General features: G+C 34.8%; 2 protein-coding genes and 1 non-coding gene across 4 annotated transcripts in view; 2 read left to right on the top strand and 1 right to left on the bottom strand.

Annotated features, from left to right (window-relative positions):
* The window catches only part of LOC123550521 (WD repeat-containing protein 89-like), a 29,849-nt gene extending 24,853 nt beyond the window's left edge, over window positions 1–4,996 (top strand). For both annotated transcript variants that reach the window (XM_053545712.1, XM_053545713.1), the window contains exons 10-13: window positions 1,731–1,810; window positions 2,686–2,794; window positions 3,463–3,549; window positions 4,242–4,996. In XM_053545712.1, coding sequence (XP_053401687.1) covers window positions 1,731–1,810; window positions 2,686–2,794; window positions 3,463–3,549; window positions 4,242–4,292 — 327 coding nt within the window. In that variant the 3' untranslated portion in view covers window positions 4,293–4,996. The remainder of the gene's footprint in view (window positions 1–1,730; window positions 1,811–2,685; window positions 2,795–3,462; window positions 3,550–4,241) is intronic.
* Window positions 4,997–8,242: 3,246 nt separating this feature from the next.
* On the bottom strand, window positions 8,243–8,316 carry Trnan-guu (transfer RNA asparagine (anticodon GUU)). Its single transcript has one exon. It is a non-coding gene; the product is annotated as a tRNA-Asn (tRNA).
* A 535-nt stretch (window positions 8,317–8,851) lies between these two features.
* On the top strand, window positions 8,852–21,398 carry LOC123549056 (serine/threonine-protein kinase H1 homolog). The gene is made up of 3 exons (XM_045336839.2): window positions 8,852–9,343; window positions 10,930–11,628; window positions 20,371–21,398. The coding sequence occupies exons 1-3, from the start codon at window positions 9,140–9,142 to the stop codon at window positions 20,728–20,730; spliced, it is 1,263 nt and encodes a 420-aa protein (XP_045192774.1). The 5' UTR covers window positions 8,852–9,139; the 3' UTR covers window positions 20,731–21,398.
* The last annotated feature ends 1,910 nt before the right edge of the window (window positions 21,399–23,308 follow it).

Raw genomic sequence — 23,308 nt, 5'->3', positions numbered from 1 at the left:
AGTTCACTTTAATACTGTCATAATGACGGGTAATGATTTACCTAGGACTTTTATTTATTCGTTTAAATTTGATACAATCTATAGTTGAGCCGTGCCATGAGAAAACCAACATAGTGCGTTTGCGACCAGCATGGATCCAGACCAGCCTGCGCATTCGCGCAATCTGGTCAGGATCCATGCTGTTCACTTTCAAAGCCTATTGGAATTAGGGAAACTGTTGCGAACAGCATGGATCCTGACCAGATTGCGCAGATGCGCAGGCTGGTCTGGATCCATGCTGGTCGCAAAGCCACTAAGTTGGTTTTCTCATGGCACGGCTCAATTGCTTTTTTTTTGTCATTTTTTTATGAAAAAGCACAACAGAAGGTCATTGGTAATAAGATATATGATTAAACTTTAAAGGGGCATGCCTGTGGACTTATGTACTTTTTTCACTAAATTTAGTAAAGAATTTGTTTGCTAGTAGTTGTTTTTAAAAAAGTAATCCAGAGAGATCTAGACAGATTTTGTCTATAAAAATGTATGCTAATGTAAGTGTATAAAATATGTAGAAATGATATAGATTGCATTTGTCTCTATATAAAATTTAAAGAATTATAACACATGATAAAACCCCACAGAGTATTGGATTTCTAATAGTTTTTCATATTCCATAGACATTGCTGTCTGTTTTAAAAAGTTTTCATTTTTTAATGTACATCTTGTGTCATGTCCCTTTAAACTTCATGAAAAGAAGTTTTGATGTACATCTTGTGTCATGTCCCTTTAAACTTCATGAAAAGAAGTTTTGATGTACATCTTGTGTCATGTCCCTTTAAACTTCATGAAAAGTAGTTTTACTGTACATCTTGTGTCGATCATGTCCCTTTAAACTTCATGAAAAGAACTGAAACTCAAATATTTGATATAATTCTTTATGTAGATCTAAGTAATGTGTAAATTGGCAAATATTTGTATTATATATCAAAGACTTTGAAGTGTCATTTTGTGATCAGTCACCTTAAAATTTCTAATTAGAGGTTAACATGCGTAAATATGTGTTTTGCTGCTTAATTGTTAAGCATAATAGGAAAAAAAAGAAGAAAAATAGTACAGGATTGGTGGTCCTCTAAAATCCGCAGTTAATCAAATAAACCATTTACCTAAATATAGTTTCCATAATGCATGTTTTTTCCCTTTAAGCAGCATTATGTCAAGTCTTTATTATCTGGTTTACATTTATTTGTCCTCTGTCTGCATGCAGACAGTGACACTCTGTGCATCTGTTGATCAGTCTGCAGGGTTGTTGAAAGGGAATGCTAAATTTAGATTCATTAAGCAGATGATAAGAGTCTTTGTTTCTGCTCGAGACCCGTAACTGGCTTAGAGGAAATACCTCGTGCAACTGCCTCCCCACTTTCCTTTGGCAAGAAGCACAGGTTATATATTATCTGGTCTGTCAATGCAGACTTTGACTCTGTGTGATTCTGCCTTTGCGACCAGTGCAGACCAAGATCAGCTTGCACGTCCAATGCAGGCTGATCATGGTCACCAGGTCTGCTCTATTCTCTGTTCAGTCATTGAACTTCCCTTCAAATAATAAATGGTATTGCCCAAATTGAATGATGGACCAGTCTATTTTAGAAATTTAGCAGGGTAAAGGTTAATCATCCACAGATAATAATAATATTACAGTTTATGTGTGGGACATGTCTTGTTTGGCAGTGAAGGAGGTTCTATCAATGTTTCAGGGAAAAGATTGTGTTGAGTATATTGTGGACTGTTTGTCTTGTGAAAGCTCCGACCTGCATCTCCTGGCTGGTAAACACAAGTAAGTCATACTACCCAATATCATTATTAAACAAGATGAATTTATACCTCTTGTTTGTCTTTATGGAATCAAAGTTTCTCACACATCATGACTGCACACATTGTTTGTTAATGCCATTATATGTTTTGTCTATACATGACTACTTAGCTCCTGTCAGTTATGAAAATATGCATATTCAGGATTTGTTGAATTCAGCCTGAAAACCTCACTTGGGATGTTGAATTCTTCATGTCAGGAAGGCATCCAGCTGACTTACAGAAGATTGGTGGTTATATCCATGTGTCCACCCATACCTTAAACAATGTCTGGAGAGGCTCCTGGGGTCTTCTGTCATTGTAACAAGCTGGAGAAGTCAGTGTGAGCCTAAACCCAAGAAAAAATCAACAACAAAAAAATAGAATTAATCCTGTTCCTAATTGGAGTAAGACATACATACAGCTAATTGTTTAAAGTTTCTGAAACTTTGAGATTAATGTTTTAAGAAGTATATTTGAAGCCTAAGAGATGTTTTGGACCCTAGTAGTAATCGGAGCGGGTGTATTTGAGCCGTGCCATGAGAAAACCAACATAGTGGGTTTGCGACCAGCATGGATCCAGACCAGCCTGCGCATCCGCGCAGTCTGGTCAGGCTCCATGCTGTTCGCTTTTAAAGCCTACTGGAATTGAAGAAACTGTTAGCGAACAGCATGGATCCTGACCAGACTGCGCGGATGTGCAGGCTGGTCTGGATCCATGCTGGTCGCAAACCCACTATGTTGGTTTTCTCATGGCACGGCTCAATTATTGTTATACAGATGATAACTTGCTGTTCTAGCATTTTTATGGTGAAAAGACATTTTTGTACATGATATTTGTGTTCTTTATTTGTATAATAGCGGAGAACTGAAGATTGTTGAATTATCCAAAAAAGGAAATCCGAAGGTGAATTGTACATTGGATGGAGGACATTCTGCTACAGTTCGATGTCTTTATTGGAATTCAAAGGTAATGCAAGATTTGAAAATGGTTACCTGATGTAACAAAAGATGAGAGAAGGAGAGAGGGGATTGTTGTTCTAGTGGTTAAAATGTCTGTCACATAACCTTCGGGTTGTGGGTTCAAGCCCTACTGCGGTCTCAACCACACCTTCTCATATGATACCAATGCTGTACATTCTTGAAAATGGACTACAAAGTGATTCAAATAAGTAAATATGTATATTAAAAAGAAAAGTGGAGATATAATATTTTCATTAAAACTTGTTTAATTTTCTTATCAAAAATTTCTGCGTCAAGTTGTAAAATTTATACAGGTATAAAATGAACCATACTGAAAATTTGTTGATGTAATGCAGTTGTGGCTGATTGGCAAATCATAGGTCTGGTTTTCAAGAAAATTATGACTGTGCCCCCTAAGACACACTCATATAATTGGTTTTTTAAACTAAGAGAATCTCACCAAAGGAATTAATATTTAACCAAATAACGGATCCGATATAGTCTGTTGGCAATTTTCATGGTTGCATTTGGTTGATGTTCGTTGCAGTAAAAGTACTGCTATCTGAGATAAATTGCCTTGATCATTTTTTAAATTTAGGCGAAGTTTTTAGTTGCTTCAAATACATATTGGAAGTAGTGACATTCTTATATAATGTTCTATTTTGTTGCCTTCAGAACAACACATTGCTAACAGGTGCCGAAGATTCATTACTCTGCCTCTGGTCAACCAGTCATGACACCCAACACTCAGCAAACCATAAGGTAAGATAATAATAATAATAATAATAATAATAATAATGATAATACTTCTTTTTATAAACTGATGTAGTTCCCCACAAGTGTTGGACATTTCACCACATGACACAGAGGAGGAGAATTAGGAGGCTGAATTAACTCACTAATTCACAACTACGGGGTTGAAAGTCCAGCATTGTGGGGACTCGAACTCCTAACCCCTAGTTTCTTAGTCCAGCATTGTTGGGACTCAAACTCCAAATCCCTAGTTTCTTAGTCCAGCATTATGGGGACTCGAACTCCTAACCCCTAGTTTCTTAGTCCAGCATTGTGGGGACTCAAAATCCTTACCCCTAGTTTCTTAGTCCAGCATTGTGAGGACTTGAACTCCAGATCCCTAGTTTCTTAGTCAAGCATTGTAGGAGCTTGAACTCAGACCTCTAGTTTCTTAGTCCAGCATTGTGGGGACTTGAATTCCAAATCCCTAGTTTCTTAGTCCAGCATTGTAGGGGCTTGAACTCAAACCTCTAGTTTCTTAGTCCAGCATTATGGGGACATGATCCTAGACCCCTAGTTTCTTTGTCCAGCGTCCTACTGATAGACCATAAATCCACTACCTGAAGTGTTTTGATACAGTCAAACAGTGAGTTATATTTCATATGCACACTTTCGTATATTTATTTTTCTCATTTGGTTTTTTTTTTGTTTTTTTTTTTCAGGCAAAACTGAAGTCTAAGAAGGCAGTGACAAGGCGGAGCAATCCGTACTGACTTTACATCAGAACCAGTTCTACATGGTATGGAATTCTGAAATAAGGATATGCCTGTCCTTTATGGTTGGAATCCAAGAAAACAACAGGAATGATTTCAGACATTTTAAGACTGTATGTTTATGAAACGGGTACATTAGATCATATCAGTTGTTTGGCCTGTGGTTCATAAAAAAAGTTGTTTGTGTTAGATCCGTCAAATTTATTATTAAATAAATGTCAGTGAAATTATATCTTTATGAACAGCGATGTGCTATAAACTTGACATTATTGCTGATTCTGAAGGTGTTTAGATAGAGAAAGGGAAGTCTTTCCATGGACAGGAATTTACAGAACGGAGAGTAGACGGTGAATCACCAAGTCATTGACTGAAAGAGAGAGAGAACACAGTATTAATATTTACCGTTAAAAACTCAAAACTGCATGGCATTATGAATGCAGGTTTACATACACAATTAATTTATATATTTAGACTTTGTTAACAAAAATTAAATTTTTAAAATCAGTTCAGTCATATTAAGTGTATTGTCAATATAACGAAGATATTTTTTTAAATCTGATAATAATTTCCATGGAGCAGTGGATGTTCACCTGCTTTTTGTGTACTGATATGAAGCTTTGAATTATCTTAATCCTTTTTTCTTTGTTTTAGCATTTTTAAAACGTAGACTTATTTTTATCATTTATTTTTACTGTTTTCTAACTTGTATTAAAACAGTATAAAAGGATTATTGTGTTTATTTTTATGCCCCCACATTTATGTGTGGGGCATTTAGCGATGCTGCTGTCCATACGTCCGTAAGCCCATCTGTCTTTAGTGTCCAACTACTCCCACACTATTTGCTTGATTTGCTTCAAACTTTAACAGATGAACAAGCTAAATGTGCAGATGACCATAAAGGAAAGAATTTTACCATAAAGGAAGGAATTTTTCTGTAACTATTTTACCACAGTTATGGCCCTTTAAAAGTTTTGCTATGTAGAATATAGAAAAAATCTGTGTGTCCAACTCCTCAAACACTATTGTAAGGATAGGCTTGAAAGTTTCACAGATAAAGGACCTTATGTAAAGATGAACATAAATAATGTACTTTTTCTGTGGCTATTTCTAGAACCATGGCCCTTGCTTAATTTCACAAAATAGGCCATAGTGAAGAAATTTGGTGTTAAACTCCTCATACACTTTTTGAAGGAATGGATTCAAAGTTGCTCATATGTACAACCTTATCTGACTATGATTTGCTCCAAATTTTTGGTTGAACATCCTTCATCTGAAGATGGTCTTTCTTAAAAACTTTGCTATTTAGAGGATGGCACAGTATGTAGGGGCATCCATGTCCAGTGGACACAATTCTAGTTTGTATAATGATGATTGTACTGCATTTTATAACTTAAGAAGTTTTCAATGATTTATGTTCTTATAATGACCACATTTTAAAATATACATTATCATTAAAAACAAAGAAAAATTTATAGAAATGAAATTAAATGAAAGGTGATTATAATATAAAGGATCTTTGTTGATATTTTAGCTCACTTGAGCACAAAGTGCTTATAGTGAGCTATTGTGATTGACCTATGCCCATTGCCTTCTGAATTGCCTTCATGATTTTGGCCTAATCTTATCTTGGTCAGAATGTTTGCCTCAATAAAATATTGGACAAGGTCTATTATTGGTTAAAATGGGCCTTTAGGTCAAACCATAGAAAAGTCGTTTTTAACATTCTAGAGGCCACTTTTTAAACCAGATAATTACATGGAATCTTGTCAATGAAGTTGCATCAGAGAAACTCAGAATGAGCCGCACCATGAGAAAACTAACATAGTGCATTTGCGACCAGCATGGATCCAGACTGTTCACTTTCAAACCCTATTGCAATTAGAGAAACCGTGGATCCTGACCAGACTGTGCGGATGCGCAGGCTGGTCTGGATTCCTGCTGGTCGCAAATGCAATATGTTGGCTTTCTCGTGGTGCGGCTGAGATGTGCTTCATTAATAGACAGATGAATTTAGAGATTATTCAAGCTTGTTGAAGAACTGCATGAGGATCCTGGATAAGTTTTGACCATTTAATTTGACATGATTGCATGAGCAAAGAAAAAGTTTACAAACTGGAGGGAAAATATGATCTTTTTAACAGTTTCGGACCAAATCTGTAATCTCACTAGGATTTAGATTTGTGCTTGTTTTTGTTTCGGTTTCTGATAAATGCATTCTAATGTTTTTGGTTCAGTTTCAGTTCAGTGTACATGTGAAATGGCCCTACATTTCGACAATTGGGACTTTATGTTAAACTGTAGTCATTGTACATTGTGTTAATTTATCCAGGGTGAGGTGACAGGGCAATGCATTTGTTGCCCCCTTTCTGCCTCCTGCTCTCAAAGTTTGGGGTGTGGCCCTCTATGCTATGATGATGAAGAGTTATGGACCTTGAACTGTTTTCTGCACTTGTTTCCTATTTGTAGAGATATTTAGCTGATTTTTGGTTTGCAGGATCTACAGAATAATAATAGAGTTTACTTGATTATGCTGGAGTGACTTTTGCTGAGTTATGACCTTTGCATTCAGTAATTAGTCCCCTACTTGTTAAAAAACAGGTTTGGGGACTATAGGATTATGCTTTTCCATCTCTCAGTCTGTCTGCACTTTTGTGTCTGGTCCATAACTCTGTCATCCATCAAGGGATTTTAATATTACATGGCACAAATGATCTCCATAATGAGATAATGTCATACATGTAATTAAATCTTGACCCTTAGCTCTAAGGTCAAGGTTACACTTGGAGGTCAAAGGTCAAAAGGGCTTTTTTACTGTCAACCATCTATCAAGGGATTTTTGTATTAATGTTCTGTCTTTAACACTTACAGCAATTACTATTGTTTCAAGATAATTACGTTGATATATGGGAAATCATTGTCTGTGTCAGCTGTTCTGTACATATGTGAGTAATTGGCCTTTGAGTACCTAAGTTCTAAATTCTTGACTGTATGCTCCATTGTCATGTTTGGAAGAATAAAAAAAAAACTGAAGAAAACAGTTCTTACCTTTAAAGGGACTGGGCTCCAGATTTTGGCTAACAATGATATATCTTGAAATCTAGTCATATTATGAACATTAGAACATTTTGTTTTTGTTTCTAGACTCTCAAAAATGAGAAATCAAGAAAAAAAATGTCTGAGTTGGGAATTGAACCAGGGATGCCTCGGCAATAAAAATCCTTCAATACACCATGGAGGAATCCGTACTTTATGATTGTTAGATATAAATCTTTGTAATTAAGGCAGTTTACCTCTTGTAAAAAAGCTTTTCAATTTTGAATTTGAAACAATAGTAAAAACAAACAGTTTTCACTGGTTTCCTTAACATATAATCTGTCAGTAACTAGGTTCCAAAGCCTTCGTTTTCATACTCTAGGCAAAAAACTTTTCCTGTCAAAAATCCATACAATCTGGGCGCTGTGAAAGTGACAACTGGTACAGAGTTATTGAAAAATGATTTTTGCAAGGTGTCCTGAAATATTGTGAGCGTTACAATGTTTTTGAAACAATGGAGAAAAATAACATTCTTCTTGCCATTTTAGACATATCTACCAATAAATAACACTTTTTTCACTCATTTTATCATTTGACAGTGTCATATGTATAATCTATGAAAACAGGTTGAAAATTTCCACCCCAACTGTGGACGAGTACCTTTAAAAGGCAATGATTTTTGTCATTTGAAATTAATGAAATGTCGTAATTATCGATTTTCATGTACAGTATAATCTATGAAAACATGTTGGAAAACAGGTTGAAAATTTTCACCCCCAACTGTGGATGAGTACCTATAAAAGGCAATGATTTTAATCAATTGAAATTAATGAAATGTTGGAATTATCAATGTTCATGTACAGTATGGCAATAATATACATTCAAAAGCAAATTTGAAAAATTAAAAAAAAAAGCTACGTCCCTGGGTGGGCTCGAACCACCAACCTTTCGGTTAACAGCCGAACGCGCTAACCGATTGCGCCACAGAGACAGCTGACAGCATATGTTCCTTTATAAAAGTATATAAAAAAATTTAGTGTCGTCTTGCTTTAGTTCAAGCGGGAAATGCACGTGAAAATTGATGGGCGTTGATTTTGCTTAATATCTTCAAACAGTTTGATTTTTTAAGTTTTTCTTATTAATATTATTCCAAAAAACCAAAAGCTTCTCTTTTAAGCCACTGTGATTTAGCAGTTTATTGACCACCACGCTCCACTAATAGGCGACATATTCGGCGTATACAGTTTGTGGTGTTATATACATATGGACACTACTTTTAAATACGATATTTTTTAATTTATGATGTTATAAACATTTTCAAATTATATTTTAGAGATTTAAAAGGCGCACTTGTTGTTATAACAACTTTGTGACGTTTCGTCACGTGTCTAATGACCGGGCCAATTCGCAATCAGGTTAACGGAGTAAATTATTGCGCGATATTAGATTTTGTGTATTGCAATTATTGTGTATTGAGGTCACAATAATTTCTATCACTTTCAATGAACTTATTAAATATTTTACTAGATTCAAAATTCAAGATGTTAGTGTTGTTCGAAAACCCGTTCACTGATGAATTTATTCACTTGTGTTAGCCATAATTATCAATATATTCTGCACTATTTTTATGGCGTAGCTACAACTTGAAACAGGTACTTGGAATACACTAATTCTGACAGAAAATGGCGGATAGGCAGTCATAAACGTAGAGCAAGTTGATTAAAACGTGTATACTGTATAAACTGTGATACAAATGTAGCCCCTTCTTTAATTAACGAAATGAAGGGACTACCGCGTTTTATTTTCGCTACGTAATGGGCTGTGCGAACGGGAAGTTAGAGCCCGAGGCCCCTCCAAATAACCACTTGGTTGAAACCTTGTACGGAGGAGGGCATAAACATGGGGCTCGGACCGGGCAGCACGGTGTGGCGTACACAAACGCCCGAAACCAACAGGTACATACGAAGAAAGGGGTTCAACCTCCGCCAGATGGAGGCCAGCCCAAGACTAACAAAAAGGTGAGTAACGTTTCATGTTTCTTAATGCTTTGTTGTCCCGTGCCGCATGCTATCAGCATCAATTGAGAAATTGGTATGGACTGGAGAAAAAATAGATTAGGTTATATTGTAATTGTAGGACCTTGATGATTAGTTCAGTGTGTTTGGCCAACTTTATAAAAGAGTTCCTGACATATACAGTGCTTTAGGGTATAGCGGATTTTAGGGTATAGAGGATAGATTGATAAATTTTATACTTAGACTTGAATTATTGTATAAATTTTCATATCATTCTTTTACTGGCATGCAAACAGACATTCTGACATACATTTTAAATATTTGCTTGTTGTGTTATTTTTCATATGTCATCAAATGTAAAATAAAGCTATCCCCTATAGACCAAATCAGTGTATATGTAAAAAAATGTCAGTGAATGAAAAGTATTTGATAGAAATTTAAAAAGCTGAATGTTTTTGAAAAGAGAATACATTATTATTCTGATTTATATTAAAGAAATCTTGGAAAGTTTGTTAAGATGTGGATTTTAAACTAATAATGTAAAAAATGACCAAAGCTATCCTGTACACCCTAAATTAGCTCATATGTAAACAATGGCGTGGAGAGAAAAAACACATGAATTTCTATGAAAAGCTGAATGTTTTAAGAAGAATAGATGTTTTTTGTCTGATATACTGAAAAAAACACTAATATTTTTATTTCTTTGAATTGGAATGCAGGAAAAATTAGTTAGCTATCCGCTATACCCTAAAGCACTGTAGTGATGTTTGATATTAATACAGAGATTGACTTGAAATATTTTTGAGCTGACATTGGTTGTCAGCCTGACTCTATTACTTATTTGGCTTATCGGGATGACTTATTTTATGTTCTTCATCCCTCTAACGGGGCAGTAACAGTCAAAAAGTTATCACGCGGTCCTTGAACGTCCTTATTTGGACTAACAACTGACAGAAGTATTTTAATCAGATTTTTTTCAGATGAAAATAAGAAGAAAACTACCTCATTTTGAGAGTGTCATGGGAAAGATTTTAGCTACTGTCGTGAAACTGTTGCAAATGGCTCAGATGGTGAACAGCAGAGAGACCCATATGAGACACAGAAACATAGATATTTAGCCAATCCCAGTTGTACAATACCCCATCAACCTGACTTCCTCCTCACTCAAAACTGCCCTACAAAGAAATTGAGAAAGAAATATTTAGAACAAAAACTCGCAAGTCTTTTTCAAAAATGAGTTTCTGGAATTTTTTTACCCATCACAGTAATATCTATATGGCAAGAACCAGTCTGCAAGGTGCTGTTGGGATTTACTATGCAGAACAACCCAGATGTCCATTTACCTATATATGTTTGCAAGGTTTGCATGCTTTTGGTGCACAGTGGCCTGTTGTTTTAGAGGTGTTTTTTTTTTTTAGTGATAATGACCTTTTGTTATTTTCAGCATATGCATTACATTCTCCTATTATATTAAAAAGTGGGAGCCAGATATCAAGTCAGAAGTAAAGGTATTTGTAGATTCACTGATTAAATTTTTTTACTTTTTTGTGCATACAGTGAAATTGAATTTGAACTTTTTTCCATTTTAGGTTAAGAAATATAGAGACAAATTTGATCCTCGAGTAACTGCCAAGTATGACATTAAGGCATTGATTGGCCGAGGAAGTTTCAGTAGAGTGGTTCGGGTGGAAAACAGACTCACCAGGCAGCCATACGCCATTAAAATGATAGACAGAGTGCAGGGAAAAGAAGTTTTTGAATCCGAGTTGAAAGTTTTAAGGAGAGTCAAGCATCAGTACATTATTCAACTAGTTGAAGTGTTCGAAACAAAAGATAAAGTGTATATGGTAATGGAGCTAGCTACAGGTGGAGAGCTTTTCGATAGGATTATTGCGAAGGGAAGTTTCACGGAACGGGATGCAACAAGAGTGTTGCAAATGGTGTTGGAAGGGGTTGATTATTTACATGGTTTAGGGATTGCACATCGAGATCTTAAACCAGAAAACTTATTGTATTATCATCCGGGTCATGATTCCAAAATTATGATAACTGATTTCGGGCTTAGCGCAACCATAAAAGGAGAAAATATGATGCGGACTACATGTGGCACTCCCGAGTATATTGCGCCTGAGATATTGGCACGTAAGCCATATACAGTTCAAGTAGATATGTGGGCAGTGGGAGTAATAACGTATATTCTCCTTAGTGGAACTATGCCATTTGACGATGAAAACCGGACAAGGCTTTACAGGTTGATTCTGAAAGCCAAGTACAGTTACGCTGGAGAGGTAATAAAAAACCTTTACTTTCTTACAAGTTTCACAAATCGAGGGTTCAACGCAATAAGGGCGTATCTACATATAATAATTATATGTAGATACGCCCTTATTGCGTTGAACCCTCGAAATTCTGTTGTGTTGATACATCACAAAAAGATATTATACATGTATGTGTAAACAATGCTGAAGAAGTGGGAGAATGTACTTTATTGGGTGGATGGTACAGTGTATAAAAATTCAAACATATCCCCATTCTAAACAAGAGTCCACTCTGATTTTTTTTCTTGAACATTTTAATCATTCAATACACAAGGAAGTATGCTTTTAAGTCATTTTCTTTTGAGTGTAATATATTTAATTTTGGTTTTAGTTGATGCAGTGGCCTTGCCAGTGCGTTTCCTCAAAACTGAATAAAAATAAAATAAAATTTCACTGCATAAAATAAAACCTTCAGCGTTGAAACTGTTTCAAAGAAAAAATTACATTTGCCTGTCTGAACAGAAACAATAATTTTAAAACTTTTAAAACCTTGAAATAAAAAATGTGTTGCGTTTTTAGACAGGTTTTATTTTTGGCTTATCTTCGTAACATTTGATCAGATCAGCCAGCATTTTAAAACCAAGAACCAAAATTATTTCGAAACTTTTCAACTTGTAAAATGCATCTGGATTGATTAATGATGCTGAAAGACACAAAGCTTTTGTTTATCTCACAAAGAACAGTGTTTAATATTACAAAAAATTGTGACTAAAAATTGCAGAAAACTGGCACTGGGAATGTGTGCATTCAGAGACTTTATTGTTCCCATGCGGAAAGAGTAAATATTCTTCCAAACTTGTATAAAACTGAAAAAAATTGCCAGGATTTTCAAAAAAACAATTTATGCACACAGACATGGGACTTCTAATATTGTATAGTAATTTGTTCCCTACTGGTGTTTCATGGGAGGGGACTTATGAACCATCCCCACCTATCACACAAGATGGGATCCTGAGATAACTTTTAAAGTACAGTATTTTTTCAAGAAACTTGGTACAGATAGATGCACATCCTTTTATTTTGTTTTTATGGCAAAACATATGGTTACCATGGAAGTTCAGGGTCTTTAAGCAGAGCTCCTGCTGGGTGCAATTGGGTATTTACCCATCACTTTTTGTATGAATTGGGTATTGGAAATTTGAATTGGGTAAAAATAATATCATTACCCAGCCTTTTCAGAAGTAATTGGGTATTTACTAAAACCAGTTGGGTATTTTACCAATCTAGCACTAAAAATTTAGTATTTTTGCTTACAGTAGTCATGGTATATATCACTAAGTACCTATATAAGTACTTTAATGGCACCCTTCAATGATTAATACAAAAATGTATTTAAAATTGTAATGAATGTTCTATACTGTTGTTTTCTTTTTTCACTTTTAATGCAGTCGGAGATCAGTTCATCCACAATATCCCGAACGATGTGGTCTCTGCAATATATGCATTCTCCCAAAAGATGTCATCCAGTATTGGTGGCACGTACTAAATCGTCACAAACAGATAATTGTCATTGTTGAATAGCAAAATATCCCACTAATTTGTTTGTTTGTGCTGCAACAATGTTTTTTCTGCGACCTCTTTTACATTTTATCAGCGTAAAATTGTTTACATAGCGTCCAAATAACACCGATCAGCCGATTGAATGGTCCTGTGATTTTTCCGATAAATTGCAACCTGTTCCGCGGTAATGTATAACCAGTCAGTTAAATCTGGCATTAAAGTCTTGCACCGTTCTAGTAAGGAAAATGTGATACGCAAGCGATTTTTTAGAAAATGGGTATTAGGAATTTTACTTGCGTTTCAATACGCACACTGTATGAATTCAGTTGGGTTTTCTGCAGTTTTAATTGCGCAAATACGCAGCTTATCTGGAGCTCTGTTTAAGATAATGAATTAACTGAGAAGATCACAGAACTGTTTTAAATTAATGACTTTAACCAAGTTTCATAGCCATGTATGTTCTGTTATAAATGTAAGTTACTTTATAGGCGCTGACCTCAAGATCATATGACAACAAAAAAAGGAGAAATAAGAAGGCTGTGAAACTTAGTTATATCAGATTTTGTTTCGGAATCACTTGCAAATTAGTTTTTTAAGTAATTTTTCAATTCAAAATTGAAAAGCGTTTGTTACAGGGTACAATAGGTAAATTGCCTTAATTATAAAGCTAAAGTTATTATATTTGTCCTTGGCGTATTGGTCAAGGAGGTAAGAATGTTTTTATTGCCGAGGCGACCTTGGTTTGATTCCTGACTCAGACGTTTTTTTTTTCTCGATTTGGCATTTTTTAAGATAGCTTAGAAACAAAAACTTGAGTTTTAATGCAGCTGTTCTAGTTACCCTGATATGATGAGACTTCGATTTTAAAGAAAATTTATTTTTAGCCAAAACCAGGAGTCCAATCCCTTTAATAGAAATTTTATGCATTATTAAAATAATGGCAATTTTTATTCAAAATTTTTATTCAGAATATGATTCTGCTGCACTGCCAGAAAGAAACAAAATTCCTAAAAACCTGTAAGAATTTAAGATATGTTTGATCTTATTATCAGGATAACTTTATGATCATAAAAGTTCTATATGTTTTACTTGGGTGTTTTAAAAAACGATATATGTCTGGTTTATTGCAGCTCCTTCAGAGTTCACTTCTGACATCTTAACAGTATTTCACACAGACAGTAACTAATTAATCATTGCTTTGTTAAAACTGTTTTTTTTTTGCTGTACTTCTGATCAGTTGAGTTGATAACAAAAAACAAATAAATTGAATGATCTCCATGAACCCTGAGAGAGTACATGATTGAATCTTAGATACCATACAGGGAGTGGCTGCTTCAGTAAAAATTCAGCATTTCTGGCAATGTTGTTTAGGTAGATTATGTTTACACTGACGGGCTGTATCATAAGCCTCTTTGGCTGTTAGGTTGAGAAATTAATTGTTTGTGGGAGGATGTAGGTACTCCACTGATTAATAGAGGATTCTCTGAGGAAAGCAGGTGCTCTGGTAATTGGTCTGTTTTGTGCTGCAGTCATGATGTTTTATTACAGCATCGCCAACAGTTTTTTTTTTGCGTTTTCCTTTAATCTCATTGGGGGATGTGTCTGTCTGTCTCTATGCAATTGTATAAACAGACAGTAAACTTTAATTGCACTTTTAAAGCAGAGGATACTGCGACTAATTGAACAATATAGACAAATCTTTTCTTTGATGTTTAATGTTTAGCTTATTTCCTGAGCGTTCTGGTAAAATCTAGAGTAAAAACTCGGCATATCTTATTTGAAAGTTAGTTTGATAATCTAGGATAAGTAAGTGAAATAAGGAAAAGGCTTTTCTATGTACTGAGCATGTCATGGGTAAAAAGAGACTTTGTCTGTTAAAATGACGTGGTGCCGTGCACTTGCTTTAATATTACATGATTTTAATTATTCAAACAGTGGAAAGGTATTTTACAGCTGGACGATCCTTTGGAAGCATAGAACACGACCATGCATACTAATTATAGTAATAGCAGAATTGTTGCTACATGTATTTTAATACACGTGTATAAAAATTCCACAGAATCTGGGTTTGCTACTCACTCTTCTGCTCTCTTATACATGCATAAAATATACCTGAAATGTTTGTGAAGACATACTGAAATCCTGGAGCTTCCCCAGGCATTGGAAAAAGCCACTAATCCCAGTCAGATTAATTGTGCTTTATCATTTGATTCATGCTTTTAATGTTAGTGGGAGGTAGCTAACTGATCTACATCTTGTTCCAAAATAGCTAGATCATATTTTATAAGTCAAGTCAATCAATGTCTCCATAGATCAAGTACATATGTTAAGTTGTAACCTTTATGGCCTGTCTTTTATTTGGCTGCATACTTACTCTGAAAATATTGAATTTCTGAATGATTTCTGATTGCTTTTGCAATCAAGACTAACAGGACGGGTCACCACCAAGTTTGATTGAAATTGGCACCACTTTATCATTTGTTACTAATATGACTGTGAATCCGTTGCAATCTAATTATATGCCACTCAAATACATCTGGACCAAGTTTTTTTGGCCACCTTTGAATTACAGGAAGAGTCTGAAAATATGACATAGAATAAATGAAAGAAAAGTGCTACTTTTCAATTACTTTCTTTAAGTGCAAAATTAATAGTTTTAGGAATAAATGTCTAGTTTTGAATTATTTTGTTTCTATGTGCTCTTCTAAACTAATCGTAAGGTGATATTAATGCTGTTTGAGAATATTTCAATTTCTGTTAGTTCTAAAAAAGTACAAAAATAGTAGTTCCAAGTAGTAGATCCAAGAATCAAATAATTTAGTGACTTTGCCATTTGGCATGTTTCACGGTTTGCTAGGATACTTTGTGTCTTGCGTATTATTTGAAAGATGCATAATATGCATGTACAGTGTAAGTTTTTCATGAACAAAACACCTTTTAAAACTAATATGTATTGAAATTTAAAAAAATAAAATGCACTGAAATATAAAATGTATGGAAATTTAAGAAAATAAAATGCATTGAAATATAAAAAAAAATAAAATGTCTTGAAATTTAAGAAAAATGAAATGTATGGAAATTTAAGATTATTTAACTTGTCAAGATTTCAGTCGTCATCTTTGTAAGTCTAAATCCATGATGAATTTTAAACATGGCCATTTCCCAACAAGATTGTTCAGTCCCGATACAAAAATTCATTGTCATTATATTGTAAACAAGGTATGCAAATAATCGGATTATTCGCCATTCAATATATTGAACATTTTGGAAGCGAGTCAAGAGCTATTGTAAGGAAATTGTCAGAATTCAATATCTTTTATCAAAACTTATTCAAGCTGTATATAGCACACCATACAGTATATTCAGAAACTTTAATCTCCAACGTGAAACTATTAGTACTGTACTGGTCTTACAGACTACATCATGTAAACAGTGCGGTAGGGACAGAGTCTTGCACAGCCCTTTCATTTAGAGTTTCAGTTCAATGTGGGGAGCTGGGGTTCTTCTGTTGTTATAATCCTGTTTGGGCTAAACCAAACAGTGTAGTATGGTCTGATATTAAGATGTTTGCTTCAAGTAACAACAGAAGTTGTCAGTTTTGTTTCAGAAAGCAAATATGCCTTTTAAAAGTTTTTCTGTAATGGAAACTGACATAGAGAATTGTTACTTTGAGCAAAACTATTATTGCAACATCAGGATTTGTCATAGAAAATGCCAATGAGGTTCAGGAGAATTCAAATACTTTAGTTATGTGGTGAAAAATCATTCACTGTCTAAATACTGGTAGAGGCTTTTAAATCTTTCTAACCATATGTCATATGGACAATTAAGTATTGCTGCATTAACACCAAAGTGTCAGATATGTCAGAAGCAAATGCCTTAGCAGTTGAATCAAATGCTGACTGTCTTGAAACTAATTCAACACAGATCGTTATTTGAGTTAAGAATTCCACTTTAACGGAGAATGGTTACTGTCTAAGTTGGAGATGGCAAACAATCTTAATATTACAAATAAATACAGTCAAGCCTGCATTAAGCAGCCAGCCAAAGGAGTGACACAGAATGGCTGCTTAATACAGCTTGAAATAAAAACAAAAAGTCAGTTTCAGATTTAAGCTGATTGGCCGCTGAAGGCAAGTGGTTATTTAATGGAGGTGGCCCCTAATGCAGGTACAGCTGAGAACATCCTTTGAAAGCATAGAATGCAAGTGTGTTTGTGAGAGCTACTGAAAAGTGCAACAATGGAAAGTGCAACACATCTCTGTTCCTTAGCACCAGCTTCAGCAACTTTCTATAGATTCCAGGGTCCCAAAGGATCAGAAAATGTAACACCGAACCCAAGTACTGGGAGTTTTCTTACTGCCATGGTATTTAAGGATTGCTGTTGTGAAAGTTGATAAAATGTACATGTATAAGAAAAGCATTTTGAAGCATAGAATACAACCAAGTAAAATAATTAGCAGACTCAGAGCAGACTTAGTTTGACTGAGTCTGTTTTCAGCTTTCTGTAACAGTATTCTGTTCAGTATTAGCTGTAATATAGAAACAATACTAGGTATAGATTTCACTGTAATAGTTATGGTAGCTGGAAAATTTCCCTGAGTCAGCTTATGAGCCAACCTGAGAGACTGTATCACCTGTGTGTATGTGTGAGTCAGACACACAAACTGGAGCAGATATTGTCTGTGTCTATCTCCAAGTAAACTTTCATAAATTCTGACCTACTTCCTGGCTTCACAGCTTCCTTGATGAAATGAAACAAAGAATATCAGCTGTTTTTCTTACTTTGTATTTTGTAATATACTTAAGAAGTTTTATGAGGAAACCTTGTTCTCCAACAATGGTTTAAGAGTTGGGCGTCACTGACTGAATTGTATGAGATTTTTATGTTCGCTGGATTTGTTGAAGTTTCCGTGAACAGATATATATATACGATATGCCAAGGATGGCTGTTGTTATATTTAAGATATTATGTATTGATTGTACTTTGTATGTTTAAGTAGGTCTTTATGTTACAACTGAAAAAAAAAAAAAAACAACAACGAGAAAAGTGTATGTTTTAAAAAATGCAAGTAACTAAATGATAAGATTTTCTCCTAGAACACACTTACGTTTCTAGTGGAATTTACAAAAAAAGTAAAGTGATATCCATATTCTTGCCTTTTAGGCGGCAAGTGATTCTGTCTTTGCGACCAGTGCAGACCAAGATCAGCCTGCACATACGTGCAGGCTGATCATGGATCAGCACTGTTCGCTATTCAGTCAATAAATTTTCAGTGAACACCCCTTCGAATAATAAATGGTATTGCCCGAATTGAATGATGGACCAGTCCATTTTAGAAATTCAGCAGGCTAAGGGTTAGTGAGAATTTATTGACCTGGAAAAAGTGATGACTGTATGATCAAGGGGGAATGAAAATACACTCCTGCACAAAAACTCATAAATCTTTCAGTGAATTATGTATTTTCCTGCAGCGAAACACAAGTTTTAAGCTGCTTAAACAATTAGGGCGCGGCTTTGAGTCATTCTGTAATGAAATAATCCATTGTAACATCAGATGCATCATCATGCATCATTAGAAAGCTCGTAAGCACATAATCTGCAACAACTGCAGACAGTGCATTATGTGCAACTTTCCTGTAAATTTGACAGTTTTATGAATATCTGTCGGCAATTGTAGCTTTTTCGACTTGTTTTTCCAAGTTCAATTCATTGCCCTGCCTTTGCGTGAGTTTTGTTTTTGTCTGGGTTTTATGTTCTGTTTTAAGATGTTTTTCAACCCAGTTACGTGTTTTCAAAAGTGGATAAATTACCTAAGAAAAAGAGTTAGAACTGTATTTCGTTGAAGGCATTATGATGCTGAGCTAGTGTTCTTTGCAACTTGTCTTGAATTTTATTTGGTTTCTAATACATTTAAGAGAAATTTTATGCAAAATAATGTACATCATATTTATTTAACAAGACCTTTTATTCCATTCTATTGTCTGTGCATGTTGAGGTTATTTACGCTTTCAATAACTTTGTCTTCTCAGTGCAAACACTGGTAGGAAGCAGGTTTTGCTTGGAATGTTCTTGGTGCTTGTGTACTTTGTAAATATTGTTTGCTCTGAGATGACCAGTCATTAACTCATCTTGGTATTTAAGTTGTTTGAGCAAAGCTGACTTATAATTATGCATCTTGATATTTTTGTACTTTTATAATGTTGCAGAATTTACAGTATCATGAATAACATTTTCTCATAAAAATTATGTTAAGTGTTTGTGAACTGAAACTTGTTTCTTTAAACCACTTCAGCGGACAAGTTCATTTTGTTAAGCAAACATAAAGTGTTGACTTGTTCACTTTAGAAGCCTTGTTTTCACTCTAAAGTGCACCCTTGTAGATACCAGCAATATGTACAGTTTCATTTAAATAACAAATAAGTCTATCCTAGTGACTCAGTTTGTAAACTCCAGATTACAAATTCAACAAACAAATTAATGGGTTCCAAAAAGTTCAAACTACTTATGTTAGAGGAGTTTATAACAGCTGAATGACTCAGGTGTTTTTCATTGCTGCTATAAACCTGTGTAACTTTCTTTGTCTGTGAGAATAACTGCTGGGTCTGAAGATTGAAGATTGTGCACAGTGGCAGTTGTTATGGTTTATTTAAAACAGAAAAATTCTGTAAACTTCCTCTCTCTTTTAACCAATTGTAGAAAATGTACAATAATAGCACTTACCGTATCTTGTACAAATATGGGAGAAAAAAGGGGAAATTTGTATGGTTTGGAAAGGCTGAAAGAAATCTTTGTTATATTATAGCCGAGTTCATTCAAGTGACATTGACAAGCAGGGACAAATAAATAAAATAAGTTAAACTGGAAAAAAATAACAAAGGTTTTATAAAAACATGACAATATAAAAGCTTGATAATTAAAAAATGCATTAGAATACTGGAACATTCCTACATTTTAATTCAAATCTTGACTCAGAATGTGTGCACCCGGCCTCTCAACTGTAAACCATGTTATATGTTACAGTGTTGCATCATTTCCGTGCCCATACATTTTGATATATTTTCTTATCCTAAGCCAGTCTGTAACCTGTTAAATCATTGCTTACAAAATAAACTAAGCACAATCAGAATTGAAGTTTATGCCAGTTATACACTTAAAATTGTATTGTGCTGTTTTAAGTTTACTTTCAACCTTTCTTTCGTATATTTCAGCACTGGAAAGATGTTTCGGATCTTGCTAAGAATTTCATTGACCGCTGTCTAGTCATAGCCCCTACTGAACGCATCACTGCTGCGGAATCTGTTAAACATCCGTGGATCGTCACAATGGCTGCCAGTTCAAGTAACAAGAACTTACACCGCACTATTAGTCATAACCTGCTACAGCGGCAGTCTACGCGGTCTCGGGCAAACAGTACAAAAAGTGCCAAATCAACGCGATCAACGAAATCCAACAAATCAAATAAATCAGGACGTTCACTGCACTCAGAGCACCGTCGGGTCCAGCAGGAAGAAATCGAGGCCCTGCATCGCGACCCAGAGGTGCAAGCCGATCTAGCCTCACTTAGTTAAGCTCGGGAGTTTCTTAAGTTATAAGGTACAATTACAAAAGAAGAAAATGAAAGGAGAGTACATAAAGTTCGTGAAAATAGTCGTGGAAAGAAGCTTTTAGTTTATTAATGTTGTGAAACATTGCAGTTTTCGTACACAGTTAAATTCTGAATACATTTGTTGGTATAGCAGAAGTTGTGAATGAATCAAGAGAAATTTGTTATGATTTATTTCACGAGGTTGATCAGAGCATTGTCTTCATTTTCTTCATATTGTTTGGTGAGGCTGATAAGACGGACTGACAAAAGAACAAAAAAAGATCTGGGGGTCAAGATGATGCCCCATTGCCAAAAAAATGTGATATTATTGCGAATGGAACCACTGGAACATGTGTGTGTGATTGGTTTGTTAAAAAATATACTCTTAAGATGTAGGATATTAATCCTTTCTACCCCTAGATATCTGTTATGGACTCTTCTATCTCTATAAATGGAAGCGATGATTATGTGCTTTTAGGGAAGGAAGGGTTAATGGATTTAAAAGGAGCGAAACACATTAAATTTGTGAGAAGAATATGGAAACAGACAAAATCTTGTGTTGGAAATCTACTTCAGCAGGGAATTTGTACATAGTCTTATTGATAGACCTCTAGATACTGTATACTTTTGTATCGCATTATAAATAGGGAATTTTAACTACCAGTGCTTAAAGCTAACTTTGCCTATAGATGGATGTTGGTCCAGAAAGAGTAATGCCAGATTGACCGCAATGAATACTTATGTTGGTATGCACATAAAAAGGTTTGAATCTGCAGACTTGCCTTTGTTATGTGCTGTGTAAGAGTGTTTCATGCATTTTAAATGGATTCACATTGCAGTTTTGGAAATTTAGAACATATTAATACTTCAAAAACGCCTTTCTAATAGTATCTAACACTTACCAGTATTTTCACTCAGTCTGTCGTTTTTCATTGTTCTGTATACATTCTTTGTCAAAATTTGTGGAGATAAACATGTTGGAAAATTTCACCCCAGCTGTGGGCATATGTATTATGCTCCCCAAAGAGCGAGCATATAGTTGCCGCTTTGTCCGTCCTTCAGTCTGTCCGTCCATTACACTTTTGTCCGGAGTATAACTTGAAAAGTATCAATGGCATTTGATTGAAACTTCAAATAATCATAGAGGCCACTGAGACAAAGTGCAGTGTCAAAGAGTCATAACTCTTCCTTACCTAGTTTTTGAATTATCTCCCTTTATTACACAAAATAAGGCTTGTCTGTAGCATGACTTGAAAAATATTAATGGCATTTCATTGAAACTTCACAGAATGATAGAGGCCATTGACGGGAAGTGCAGTGTCAAAGAACCATAACTCTGCTTTACCTAGTTTTTGAATTATCTCACATTATTATATAAAAATTAAAATAAGGCTTGTCCGGAGCATTACTTGAAACTTCCCAAAATGATAGAGGCCATTGACGGGAAGTGCAGTGTCAATGAACCATAACTCTACCTAACCTAGTTTTTTAATTACCTCCCTTTATTCAGTTTTTTTCTTTTGTTGTATCTCCATTTTTCATTTGATTCTAATACGTCATTCCCCATATTGGGACAAGCACATGCATCGGGGAGCATCATTTGGGTTTACCGATTCCTTGTTTATACTGGAACATACATGTATTGTTTTAGGGCAGTTCTCGGGATGAGTTTAAGTGTGTCAGAGCATATGAATGTATTTTCTCTATTTGGTACCCAAATGGCATAGCACACACTTATTGAATGACTTGCTGGTCAGTAGTCAAAACTATTGCCCAAGTTCCATAAAACGGTTGGCTGTTCAGTAAAATGTCTTATTGTATCAGAAAGAAATTCTTTCAACTTTTTCTTCAAATTTTGACTTAAATGTTGAATATGAAATCGTCATATGATTCGTGTAATGATACAGTGTATTTAATCTTAAAAAGTATACTAGGTAGAAAATGCTATTTCATAACCCAGTTAAAATGATACACAGATATTATGGTGAAAAGTTTTGTTTTCAATTTGTAATGCGATACAGATTTAATCCGTGATAATTATACAATATTTTCATGTAATATCACTAGTGCCAAGTTGTTTTTTTCATTGATTGTTACTATGTTATATTATTGTGTTAAACTCACTTTTTATGAAAAAAAAGAACATTGATAGATCTACCTTAAGGTGTAAATGATCCTTGCATTTAAGATTGTCAGGTAAACACTGGATGTTATTACAAAGACATAGAAACATAATATTGATCATTTGTCATACATGTACTAATAGGGTGGAGAGTATATGTCTCGTTTAATTTCATTTATTATATATGGAAACTGTGCACCTGATGTTTCAGATCTGAAAAGATTACATTATATTACACTGTTGTTGTTTTCAAAATATATGGTTACTTTACAGATCATAAATTTGTAAAACATTCTTCAAACACTTGTCCATGCCCAATGGAAAAAGATCTGCTTTACACTAGATCTGGACATTTTTATCACTTCATTAAATTGTATGGTTTTACTGTAAACATACTTAATTCCCGCCCATTTTTACTTTACCCATATCATGCTGAAAA

This window comes from Mercenaria mercenaria, chromosome 6, assembly GCF_021730395.1.
Source record: "Mercenaria mercenaria strain notata chromosome 6, MADL_Memer_1, whole genome shotgun sequence".
Taxonomy (NCBI): Eukaryota; Metazoa; Mollusca; class Bivalvia; order Venerida; family Veneridae; genus Mercenaria; species Mercenaria mercenaria.
This window is presented reverse-complemented; position numbering and strand designations above follow the sequence as displayed.

What these genes read in the sequence shown, in the direction of transcription:
- LOC123549056 (XM_045336839.2), top strand. Translation starts at nt 9,140, where the DNA reads ATGGGCTGTGCGAACGGGAAGTTAGAGCCCGAGGCCCCTCCAAATAAC. An exon ending in AGCCCAAGACTAACAAAAAG is followed by an intron (nt 9,344 to 10,929) that starts GTGAGTAACGTT and finishes TTTCCATTTTAG; the next exon opens with GTTAAGAAATATAGAGACAA. An exon ending in AGTACAGTTACGCTGGAGAG is followed by an intron (nt 11,629 to 20,370) that starts GTAATAAAAAAC and finishes CGTATATTTCAG; the next exon opens with CACTGGAAAGATGTTTCGGA.